The 11,853-nt window shown below is 40.9% G+C and overlaps 3 protein-coding genes across 3 annotated transcripts; 2 read left to right on the top strand and 1 right to left on the bottom strand.

Annotated features, from left to right (window-relative positions):
• Window positions 1-22: 22 nt before the first annotated feature.
• Window positions 23-6,450, bottom strand: pmpca (peptidase, mitochondrial processing subunit alpha). Its single transcript, XM_080468102.1, has 13 exons — window positions 6,391-6,450; window positions 5,162-5,364; window positions 4,985-5,064; window positions 4,815-4,897; window positions 4,632-4,726; window positions 4,443-4,543; window positions 3,730-3,993; window positions 3,521-3,613; window positions 3,326-3,444; window positions 2,775-2,865; window positions 2,247-2,309; window positions 1,661-1,805; window positions 23-1,584 (listed from the first exon to the last, which is right to left on the bottom strand). Exons 1-13 carry the CDS (start codon window positions 6,435-6,437, stop codon window positions 1,415-1,417), a joined length of 1,554 nt encoding a protein of 517 aa, XP_080324228.1. The 5' UTR covers window positions 6,438-6,450; the 3' UTR covers window positions 23-1,414.
• A 1,292-nt stretch (window positions 6,451-7,742) lies between these two features.
• Window positions 7,743-9,362, top strand: LOC308112636 (THAP domain-containing protein 1-like). Its single transcript, XM_080468312.1, has 3 exons — window positions 7,743-7,927; window positions 8,154-8,352; window positions 8,463-9,362. Exons 1-3 carry the CDS (start codon window positions 7,860-7,862, stop codon window positions 8,799-8,801), a joined length of 606 nt encoding a protein of 201 aa, XP_080324438.1. The 5' UTR covers window positions 7,743-7,859; the 3' UTR covers window positions 8,802-9,362.
• Window positions 9,363-10,247: 885 nt separating this feature from the next.
• LOC308111670 (uncharacterized protein) lies at window positions 10,248-11,564 on the top strand. The gene is made up of 3 exons (XM_080466653.1): window positions 10,248-10,503; window positions 10,583-10,642; window positions 10,716-11,564. Exons 1-3 carry the CDS (start codon window positions 10,314-10,316, stop codon window positions 10,862-10,864), a joined length of 399 nt encoding a protein of 132 aa, XP_080322779.1. The 5' UTR covers window positions 10,248-10,313; the 3' UTR covers window positions 10,865-11,564.
• The last annotated feature ends 289 nt before the right edge of the window (window positions 11,565-11,853 follow it).

The raw sequence follows: 11,853 nt of genomic DNA, 5'->3' as shown, positions 1-11,853 counted from the left end.
CAAAGCAAAGAAAAGCTTTTCTAAAATATAGATTTTTATTCTCACATTTATTCACTGGTTGATACAAGGATGTTAACACATAGAATATAAGTAGGAACCAGACGTGGAGGTTTTCAGAGCGCATTGCCAGATTTTGTGATGTTTTTGAACATATAAATCGTCTAATATAGATGTACACATGTAAACGCATGATTTTTGCACTACAGCCTGTTTTACATTTATAATCTGTCTCACATGTGTTTTATTGAAACAACCTGTAGTTCAGCAGAATTTCTTCTCAGTAATTTAAAGGATGAAGTCATTCATCCCCCTGAAGCTCTTCGAAGTGGCCCGCCACACCCTGAACGGTTTTAGGCAGAATTACACGTTTTGTTTTGGAAAATAAAAGCTGCTAAAGACACGAGAAAACTTAATGAGACAAAGAATTACTTTTCTTCGGAGGAAAAAAATAATAATTCTTGCGTTTTTTTTTTTTTTTTATTCTGGCAGAAAGTGAGATGAGAAGATGCAACAAGTAGTTGAGATCCAATCCTTCACTGAAAGTTCGGTTTCTCAGTACAAACAAAACAAGGCAGCTTCTTAATAATGTGTTCAAAATATTCTGTTCGTGCAACGTGACAGCCCACGAAATCTCAAAACACCCTCTAGTGGCCGGTTACACAACAGCGTGTGACTCGCTCCCTAATACAAGTGAGAAACGAAGAAAAGTGCATCTGATAAAACAATCTAGTGAATTAGTCTCTTCTTGCTGTGTCACACAAATGTCTAGCTATAACATGGCAGTGCTCGCTTTCGTCCAGGGAGAAATAGCCTAACAGGATACGAACGGAAACTTAATCATGAAGAACTTTATCGATCTTCTTATCTCGCTGCCTGCCGGAACGTGACTTTAACTGACCTCTAACTTTTCCTCCTCGTCAGTCTGAGGCGTTCACATTAAAGAAACCAGGAAGTTGGTCATGACCACAAGTTTAGTTTTGTTTTTAATTATTATTCTGTGAACTGTGGGCTCTCCTCCTGTGGCATTGTGATGCACTACTGCATCAATATTCAGATATTCTAGGAGGAAAAGGAAGGAAGGGGAGTAACTTTGTTGGGATCTTATGTAACATGAAAACAAGCTGTTATTTGAAGGGAACAGTAACTTCGATTGTGAGGCCAACCGCCACTTCAAATCCAGACTCCATCACGGCTTCTGCTCTTTAACAATAAATACCGAGTGTCCAGGGGTTCTGCAGACTACGATGTGGTTGTGTGTGTGACTCCCCTCTTTCGGGAGGATCTGGGTCAGAGCCCAGGTTGCTGGTTCCCTTCCCACAGAGGGCCTCTTCTGTTTCAGGAGGGAACACTAGTATAAAAGAGTCCAGTTTTTGTTTTTTTGGTGGGCGGGGGGGGGGGGGGGGGGGGGGCGAGCTTATCGGAAGAGGCGGTACATGCGTGGCAGACGTCCATCCTTACTGGACAGGGCGGCCTGGATGTGTTCGTAGGACGGCAGCTCTGTCAGGTCGCCGAGGGCCGCCACGGCGGGCTTACTGCGCAGCATCTTGGTGGTCACTCTCTTGATGTCGCTGGCCGTCACGTTGCCTGGAAGCGAGTCAAGCAGTTGATATAATTCCACGTAGAAGTATGAAACAACAGCAGCTTTTCCTCCAGGACTCACTTATGAGGTCACACAGCTCATGTGGCAGCTTCCTCTTTCCTGTGGAGAGGACCTGGCGGCCTACGTCTTCAAAAATAACCGGCCGGGCCTCCAGGTTCATCATCAGCATGGACTTCAGCTGAGTCTTGGCTCGTTCCAGCTCCATCTGCAAATGCAGGGAGGGGGGAAAATTATGACCACTTAAAAAAAACAGCATGCTACATTTAAAATGAAAGCATCAAAGAGATGAAAGAGTTAATCCTCTTCTAAAATGAGGAAACACTAGAGCCAGAATGAGTCACTCAATACAGAAAACATTATTTAAAACGAAGACATCTAAACATCAACTTTAGATTAAGGCTGCACAGAAACATAAAAAGATTATTTAGAATTTCAAAATACTCAAATGAGGAATGAAAACAAATAAATGAAAAATATTACACTAAAATGATAGTAATTAATGAACAACACAAAAGTACAAAAAAAACCACAATACAAATAATTTAATAAATAAAAATCAATTAAAAGCTTGATTTAAAAAAAGGCTCTTAAGTTTGATTTAAAAAAATATTATCCTTAATTCACTTCATGCGTGACCATATTTTACCTCTCCTGCATTTCCAGCCATCTGAATAAACTCTCTGGTGATTATTTCCACCATTTCCCGCACCTGAGGAGGAACAGCGAGTGTGAACGTGAGCCACGTCACTCCTTTACAGGAGGAGGAATTCTTTAAAAACAATACACCACAAACCGAGGCAATAAAAACAGAATGAGTCAAATAACAGTATCACTTAAATTCAAAGCTTTTCAGGCAATGAAACTAGAAAAACTAAGAAACATACGTTTGATAGATTATTTCTTTGTCTTTAGGGAAAGCATTTCATGCCACTGGAAATCCTTGTTATTTTACTTTGAAGTGACACCAAGTATTAATGAAGCCTGCATTTGTGGGATGAGCAGCACAGCCGAGAATATGGGTCACACCAGTGAACGGTCTACCAGTGGTAAACTGCAGGAAAACACATCAAGAGAGTCACACAAATACAGTGTGATCTCTAAAATGTGACGGCTTCGAAGGGACTGATCTAACAAAACCCTCTCTGATGGCGAAGACGTGACCGACTGTGCCGACCTGCCGGGGGTCTGCGCTGGCGTGGATGCACAGCAGCCCGCTGTCCTCGTAGCTGTGATGGTACGAGGTGGCATTGTACATCCAGTGATGCCTGAAAGCACAAACAGTACAACAATTGACATGAATGGGGGGGGGGGTAAACAACTGCTGATTTGTCCATTAACTGAACTTTTGATCTTTTCCTGACAGCAAAATACACTTTAGAAGAAACTTGACTTCAACACATTAATTCTCAAATGATTTGTTACTTTACTTTGGACTCACCTCAAACAGACAAGGAAGAATTCATTTACATCGTTAAAAGTCGACTTAAAAGTAAATATGAACGCAAAGTGACAGATTTATGACCATGAAAGTGTGATTAAGTTAAAAGAAGAAAATATCCACACAAATATTTGCATCAATAGTCACAAATAAAATGTTAAGGAAGTATTAAAGGACAGAATAAACCTCAAAGTTTGAAAAAGTGTCTCCATTTGACCTAAAGTAGTTAAAAGCATCTTTTTCCTGCAGCAGAGTGAGAGACGTGCAGCATGAGGAGCGGTTTTCACCTGTTGAGCACGTTCAGGTACAGGCGGGTGAACATGCCTTTCCCCGGCCCCCCGGCGGAGAACGAGCCGCCTCCGCCCATCATCATGTTGAGGACTGCGAACGGGATGAAGTCTTCCTCCTGGAAAGGGAACGTTTGTTTGAATTTGACATTTCACAGTGGTGGCAAAGCTCTCCCAAACCGTGCGGGGACCCACCAGGAAGGAGCAGGTCTCCAGGCCGATCATGATGTGTGTGAGCTCGGGGATCGGGGTGGGGCCGAGGCTCACGTCAGACATATCCTTCTCCATCTGACAACATAAAGATCCCGCTTTTCAAACAAGCTTAGATACTTTGCTCCATGTTTATCTCAAACCAAGAACTAAAACAAAGTTTTCTTTTCTCATATTAAAAAAGTTTCCCAGACCTTGATGATGCCGCCGGTGTACTGCGACACCGAGAGGTCCACGTTGGTCGCTGCGCTCGCCCCCCACACCGGCTTCACGTCCAGCAGGTACTTCCTGGCACATTCCACCAGCTGCTCGTGCTCGATGCCCACCCCGGCCAGCACCATGCGCTGCGGGCTGTAGTAGTTGCGCAGGTAGCTGTGAAGCACCTTCTTGTCGATCTTGTCCACGTTGTCGGCGGGACAGAAGCGCGGCAGCCCCACCGTGTTTCCTCGATACGCAGCCTGGAGGTAGACCGTGCACGGTCAACAGGACTGGACACAAGCTTCACCAAGGAAGCTGCGAGCTAAGATGCAGCCTCAAAATCTATACAGACAGTGATATTCAACTTAAACTATTAAGAATAATTAAATGATTGGTTGTGAGTGATTTGGGGAGAAATGTCTTTTTGATAATATTTGAACCAGATATCTATTGAGATTAGCTGTATTATGAAAATAAATATCATGCATTGTGATTTATTGTCGACTTAGAAGCAGTTACTTGTTTTAAATAAAGTTAGGACCCATAACTCTTTTATTCTCTCACAGCCTGGATCTCTGTTCTGACCGCCACCTATCACCCCTGCAGTTCAGCTTTGTTCTGCTGTGAAAACAGACTGATAAAAGAGTCATAAAGGTCCTCCAGCTATGTGCCCGTGTTACAGAGGGAAAACCAGCGAGATGCGACTCACAGCATGGATCATCTCGGTCAGTAACGGTTCAGGATCCGGCCTCATGTTTAGATCTTCTAGCTCAAAGCGCACGGCCATTCTGGTCATCTCGATCTCATCGTCTGCGTGCGAACAAACACACGACAGATCACTTGATTGAGACGCCTCCAGGAGATCCCCGATGGTTCACCTGAGGTGAGACCAACTTACCCAGCAAGCGAGGCTGCAATACAGCATCAGAGAGAAGGTTGACCACCGTGTCCAGACCCTTCACTTCAGCGGACACCGCGTACATGGTGGTGTCTCTGCACGGCGCGACAGTAAACACACCACAAAGGTTTTAGTAAACAATCGTTACATCGTGTGACACCGAGGCAGGAACTGTGCAAATACCTTGAAGTCTGGCAGTCACAGATGCCCCCATGTTTTTCCAACGTGAGCAGAATTTCATCTTTACTCCCGTACTGTGCTGTAGACTGATTATGAACATATTGTTAGTGTTGCGTCAAACATCTCCACCTCCTTAAACTTGAACCTGTTGCCACTGAAGTGGTTCCACTTACAGAAAATGACAGTTTCTCTAAAAAATGTGATATTCCACTTGGGTACTTTGTTTCATGCCTGGATCCTGAATTCACTAAAACTGAAAGAAACAAAGAAAGAAGACGCCCACGTTTCATTCACTCAAAAACCAACAGTGACGTAATCGACGTTAGTTGCATATTAAAGCTGTAACTCACTTCCAACTGTGCAGAATTGACCAAACTTGTTTTGAGAGGCAACTTTGAGGCCGTTCTCCAGAGTTGTTATCTTGGTCTCATACTTTTCTTGACCATCGACGGAGGCAAACACTGGTTTAGGGATCCCAGGCAAAGGTGTAGAGAGGGAGATATTTGGGTATCCATTGCCACTGCTGTACTTCCTGTACGCTGCGATCCCAAACCTTGGACAACAGTAAAGTGAGGATGATGATGATAATAATAACAATAATAATAATAATACATTTTATTTATCAGCGCCTTTCAGGACAAAGAAGGTACAAAATGAGCATGCTAAGATAGAGTTGAAGAACAAGTAACAATCATATTAAAAACATTAAAAAAAAAAAAACACTTGTTTAACACAAATATGTTTGTTTAAAAAGTTATGTTTTAAGTTGAGATTTTCAGGAGTCCAGAGATTGAATCTTTTGGATATTGGGTAGGAGTAATTTCCAGATTTCTGGGAGGAGCAAGAGGCTGAAGGCGATCATTCAGGCCGGAGGGATGGTGAGGGTAGAAGAGGGCTGATGAAGGTTTCACCAGAAATTGTAGGCAGCAAAACATGGAATATAAAACCTGCTGTATTATTTCACACTGAGTGGTGGACCAGAAAGAAAAAAAAAGACAAGCAAACGCTGCTAACACTCCCATTAAAATAAAGTTCACACTGTATCACACACTGCTCAGGAATATAATTAATAAAATACTAATAAAAACAAAAAATAAGATTGTTTTCATGTTTATTAAATAGCATATATAATATCTAAGGGATCGATGGCAGGTTGAAAGGCGTTTTGACGTCCAACTTACAGCTTCATGCGTTTCGCTTACAGTAAAATATATGAAATGTGTTTACAACTGTGAATATATAAGTGATACCTACTTAATTGCCCTGAGCTGAGCCTCCACTCGCAAATCCCAGCAGTTCCCAAACATAAACTAAGCTGTTTTCAAGTCTATGTCTGCATCAATTTAACCATGGCTGCTGTCCTGTTAACTCTGATGCCTGAGTCATGCTGTAACATTAACCCAACACTTAGCAGCATGCTAACTGCAGGAGCTAATCTCTGCTAATGGAGTCGCACTAAGGCCGCACGAGCAAGTGAGAAGCTTCCCATGGACTGTGCTGGGTGTACTAAGAGTACAGTATCTTTGTGCAGTGCCCAGGTTGGATGTCCATGAACAAAAGTTGATAGTAAACGTGTTACCTTTGAACTCGACTCAGGCTTCGGCACTTTGACATGTGAGTCGCCATCTTGGAACGTCTGTCACCGGAAGTGAACCCGGAAGAAGAACACTATGGTCCCGCAATAGATAGGTCCCCATACGCGATCGCATCCGCCATATTGTACCGGGCAACAGTGCGCCGGGATAAACTTAAATACAGGGAAAATAGTTTTGGAATAATTTTTCTGGATGAAAAGTATTTTATCGGTTGTATTGTACGTAATATTAAAAAATAGTATTAGTACGGTTAGAATAGAATAGAATAGAATAGAATAGAATATAATATTAACCCCAGACGGAAATACTGAATATATACATTAAAAAGTTATAATATTGAATAAAATTTAAATAAATAATGTGAAATATTGATATGCACAAGAGTTAACAGTGACTAGTATAACATGGAAGAATGAAAGAAAATGGGACAAAAACACAACAAACACTATTTCCAAGGATGAGTTATAACATCTTGTGGCTACAGGAAGGATCTCTACACTTTGGTGGGATGAGTTTGTTGCTGAAGGTGTTCCAGGTGTTCTGACCAGGACATCATGGAGGAGTATGAGACGTTGTTCAGGATGGACCTCAGCTTGGACTGGATCCTCATCTTTCAAGGGTTTATGATCTTTAGTGGAGGGTAATAAGAGCAGTGACATAGATCAGTTGCAGTTGCTCAGATCACTTGCACAGAAAAAGGAGTGTGTATATTAGTCAAACTTGTTTTGGGTTTTGTATCGGACTACATCATTTTATAAATATATTGCAGAAAACAAATACAGGTCTCCAAAACAATATTACAACTCTATAAAAATAAATATAATATCCTGTTATTAGCATGTTATGGCACAAAATCAATACTTACAGAAATGCAGCAGTATTTCAAGTATGGAAGTAATAAGGAAAATCTCTATATCATAATGATCAGAGAAGTAGTTATAATTGTGGTAACCGTTGAACAACAACAGGGAATGCGTGTACATAAGAATAAAATAATGTATTTAAATACTGCCTAAATAATACACGTCAAGTTATTGTAAAGTGTAAAGGTAGTACACAGAATGACAGATTTACTTAACAATAATGCACTAACATGATAAACTACTAACAATAACAGCAAAACACTGTACATATATGTGACAAAAAATAAATATATCTGACAAATATTTGCCTTTAGTGTGATTTTATCGAGGTGTTCTGTTTGTTTATGAAGAGAATAGCAGAGATTTTACTATTAAAAAGGAGATTTACGAACCTATGTGCCCGGTCCAATATGGCGGCTGCGTTGACGTACGTCCAAACTTTATTGTCTACCGGAGAAAACAACCGGAAGCCCATTAGACGCCATGTTGGTACTCCCAAAGCGCAGAAAACATCAGGGGAGACTCAGCCGCGCAGAAAAAGCTGAGAATCTGTTTCACAAGGTTTTTACTGGCATGTTTTAGATTTAGTCATGCCAAGTTGTGCTGCATTTAATTGTACTAACAGGCAGTTCAAAGGATGTGGAAAAACCTTTCACAGGTAAGAAAGAAAATTCATGAGATTTTTGACTCCTATTACACTTAATACAAATAAATAAAACTGATATTTGGACATAGAAATAAATACAAATTTAACATTTAAGATACTCAATTTGCATGGCCCAATTTGTAGCAAGATCAACACCATAATGCTGGATAATATATTATTTTAAAACGCTTTCATTTTGATGTTCTATGCAGTAGATTTACCATTTCTTATTTGTCAGGTTTCCTCGCAGCAACCCTGATCTGGTGAAGAGGTGGATTATTGCTATCCAGTATGAAAACTACCAACCGGGACCAAAGGCGGTGATTTGTTCGGATCACTTTGCTGATCGCTGCTTTGACCGCACCGGACAGAACATTCGCCTCAGAGATGACTCCATACCCACCCTGCTCAAGTTTAATCAGCATTTGATGCGTACTGTGAGTGTCCTACGATAGGATAACAGTTAATGCAGACATGATGCAGATTTCAGTCGGGTTTCAGACTTCTTATATTGATGTGAGACAAATGTCCGTGGATGTATTTGCAGGCTGTGCAGCCGAGGAAGCCTTCAGAGGACAGCACAAGCTCACCGTGCTCGTTACAATCAGCCACATCCCCTGAACTTCCTTCTCTCACCATGCCAACATCCCGAAGCCAACGCTCCCAATGTGACCTTCAGTGTCTACAAAGGGAGCACTGTGTCTGTGAGAGTCCAACATCCCTCAAACACAACTTGAATGTTTGCCACCAGGACACAAGACGCGTGAGAACAAGGCTTAAGGCGGCTCATCAGTCAGCGAGGCGCCGTCACAAGAAGGTTTATTCTCTCCAGGAAGTCATTGAGCGTTTGAGAACAAAACAGCCTGCTTCTGATGACGTTCAGTGATGTTTTCCCGAAGTCAAGAAAAAAGTCCAAGTGAACTGATCCCCCCCAATGCTCTGTTCTTCTGCTCTGAGCCTCCTGTTTTATTCCATACAGCTTCAAACAATGGCGACTATGTTTAGTTTGTTAACTCGGTTTCCTCACAGTGAATACTTTAAGGTTAGGGTTAGGGTTAGGGTTGTTGATCAGGCTAATGTGGATGAGATGTTTTCATGTTATAATTTAATTAAAAATGCTATATTTTTGAAATGTGACAGTGACTTGTGAACATGTACAATACTTACGGACTTTGTCCGTTAAGATTAATTGAACATAATTTCTTGATTTTCAAAATGTCCATCCTCTGTGCAAATATAAAACTCACTTGTTTTTTTTTTTTTTTTTTAAATTTAACCAAAGACATAAATTTAGAGGAGCTGCCTAAATAATCCCTGGACCAAAGACAATGGACTGAAATAAATAAAAAACAGAAATGCGGCCTATTCTTTCCAGAAAATTTGAATAAAACAAAAACAAAAAAAATGTATGTCTTACTGGAACAATAAATAAAGTGGTTTGGATGGTAAACTGAGAATGCTTTTTTTATTAAGCTCTTTCTAACCAAAGAATTCAGAAAACAAACAGTTTTGTTACAGCCCACCTTGATCGATGTACACAAGATGTTGACATCAACAATGCAATCAAGATTCATTGTAGCCTACAGAAATTATATATATATAATATAATTATATATTAGTCCTTTGTAACCATTATTATCATAAGATAAAGGAAAGTTGCGTAAAAAAGCCATTTTGTCGACATTGCATTTATCCAACATACAGTAATTCTCACTTATAAACATCACTAAAGCTATATATATATACCAGAAAAACAAACAATATCGTCCCACAAACCGTTCAAACATTGAGGAAAATAACCTGCAAATCATAGATTCCAGTACAAGGAGACATATTGGATGTATCATGACAACTTAACAATCGACTAAAGAGCCAAACTGCATCTCATGCAGTGTACATTCATACATATAATATACATCACACAATGTAGACTACATGAAGTGGGAGCAGCAGATAAGACATATATATACTGAGGTTGAACAGATTCGAAGAGCATACATTAGACATACAATGAGCTCATCGGTTACATTTAAAGTACCTCAAACAGCTTCAATTTCCAATAAAGTTCAGTTACAAATTAATCCAACTGATATCTCACATCTCCCTGGGCTTTTGTCTGTATTACATTTTGTGTTCTCCAACATTAGGACAAAGACTTATTACTTCCAAAACAACTTTGTGTTTCTCTGAGATCTCAAACAGAACAATCGACCTATTAGTTTGGGTCATAGGGCGAAAAGCACTTAGTTACCCATCAGTGGATCAATTCTGACACAGAAACAGGCCAGCGTGCGCACCACAGGGCCACGTCCTGACAGTGAAACACAGTGAAGCTGCAGAGGAGTTTACCCAGGCAGCAACCCTCAGTGTGACGGATGGACCCTCAGCTGTTGCCACAATGTTCCCTGATGTGCAGGTCACTGTGCTGCTCTGGCTGATTTCTCAGCTTTCGCCCAGCGGCTCAGCTTACGAGCTCCAGGACACCATCCACACTTTGAAGGAAGAGAACCTCCACCTGCAGCAGCGCCTGGAGAACCTGACCCGAGCCATCAGGGACCTGAAGCATCTTCTGATGGAGCACTCCCGAGGTAGGAAAGAGGTTATTTTCCTTGAAAGAAATTGTAGAAATATTTATGAGAAGTGATTCTTTTTTCTTTTTTTTTTCAGCTTCTGGGCGGGAATATGATCCTGACTATCTGCATGCCTGGAGGGAATGGTCCCAACATGGTAAGATCTCAACTTTAAAGAGAAGCAGCCCCGGTGTATTCGCTCCTACAGCGCTCACTCTTGTGTCTTCCAGGTATCAGTGCTGAGACTCATCAAATGCTGGAACAAGCCCTCTGTTTAACTGAGCTCCACAATGCAGCACAGCCCAGCTTCATCACCCCAGGCATCCTCATCCTCTCGCTTCTTGTTTCTCCCATTCTTGCTACAGCCATGACTTTCTGATTGGCGCTTGTGATTTTTCAATCTTTAAGGAAGAAAGTGTTCAATAGACACTTCTTCCCTTACAGCTTCCAGTACATGAATTCCGAATGAATATTAATCCCAAAACACACTGTTTATCTGTTGAATATTGGCTGGTAGCATCCCCTGCATAACATGCGATCGAGTTGATTTGATGATTAATTTGATTAAAGGTGCGAATGGCTAATAATATTTTTACTGAAGTATTTTCAGCATTTTTGCAGAAAGAAAGGAACTCTTGCTGTAAAGCGTCACAATGTTATGAAATATTTCTAGACTAATTACCTTCTTCTGAATTCATGTCTGTAGTTCAAACTATACAACCTCAATATCTTAACAACCTTTCTTGTGATTAGATGGATGAAAAGAGACTGTGACCCTTTTAACTAATTTCAAAGACAAAGACGGATCAAAAACAAGTGAATAACCTCCGTCGGTCAGTCCATATGTTGCAGTTGATTACTCATTGCTCCATTTCTTAGCACTAATAGAAGTCACTGGGTCTTCCAGTATTTTAGTTGAACTGTGCTCACATACAGATTGTTGTGTGTTTTTTTGGAGCGAACCTGCACTCTGCACAGCCTTTGGTGGATTCTGTGTTTGATGTTGTCCTGAATCCAACAATGTTACATTTCGCCTGCTTTGTCTGCTTAATTAAAATGACCCCTCCTGCATAGATTATAAATCGGTGCATTTGTACTTTAATTTCCATTTGATTATGCTGAATGGATTGTCAATTTACATCTGTAAGGACTTTGTCTGGCCCCTGTAGTATGCTGGCTGTGTCCATGTCTATGTGTGTGTGAGTGTGTGTGTGTGTGTGTGAGGGGGGGGGGGGCTCTGTTTATATGTTCTCTGTAGGAAAGCATCAAGATGAAGCAAAACCTCACTTATGTGTGTATGAAACGTGAGTGAGTGATTTGAACACTAAGTCAAAAGATGATTGTTTTTCGGTTGCCCGTCCTGACGCA

This window comes from Lipophrys pholis, assembly GCF_963383615.2.
Source record: "Lipophrys pholis genome assembly, chromosome: 7".
In the NCBI taxonomy this organism is placed as follows: domain Eukaryota; kingdom Metazoa; phylum Chordata; class Actinopteri; order Blenniiformes; family Blenniidae; genus Lipophrys; species Lipophrys pholis.
Note: the sequence above shows the minus strand (reverse complement) of the source record. Positions and strands in the feature narration are given on the sequence as shown.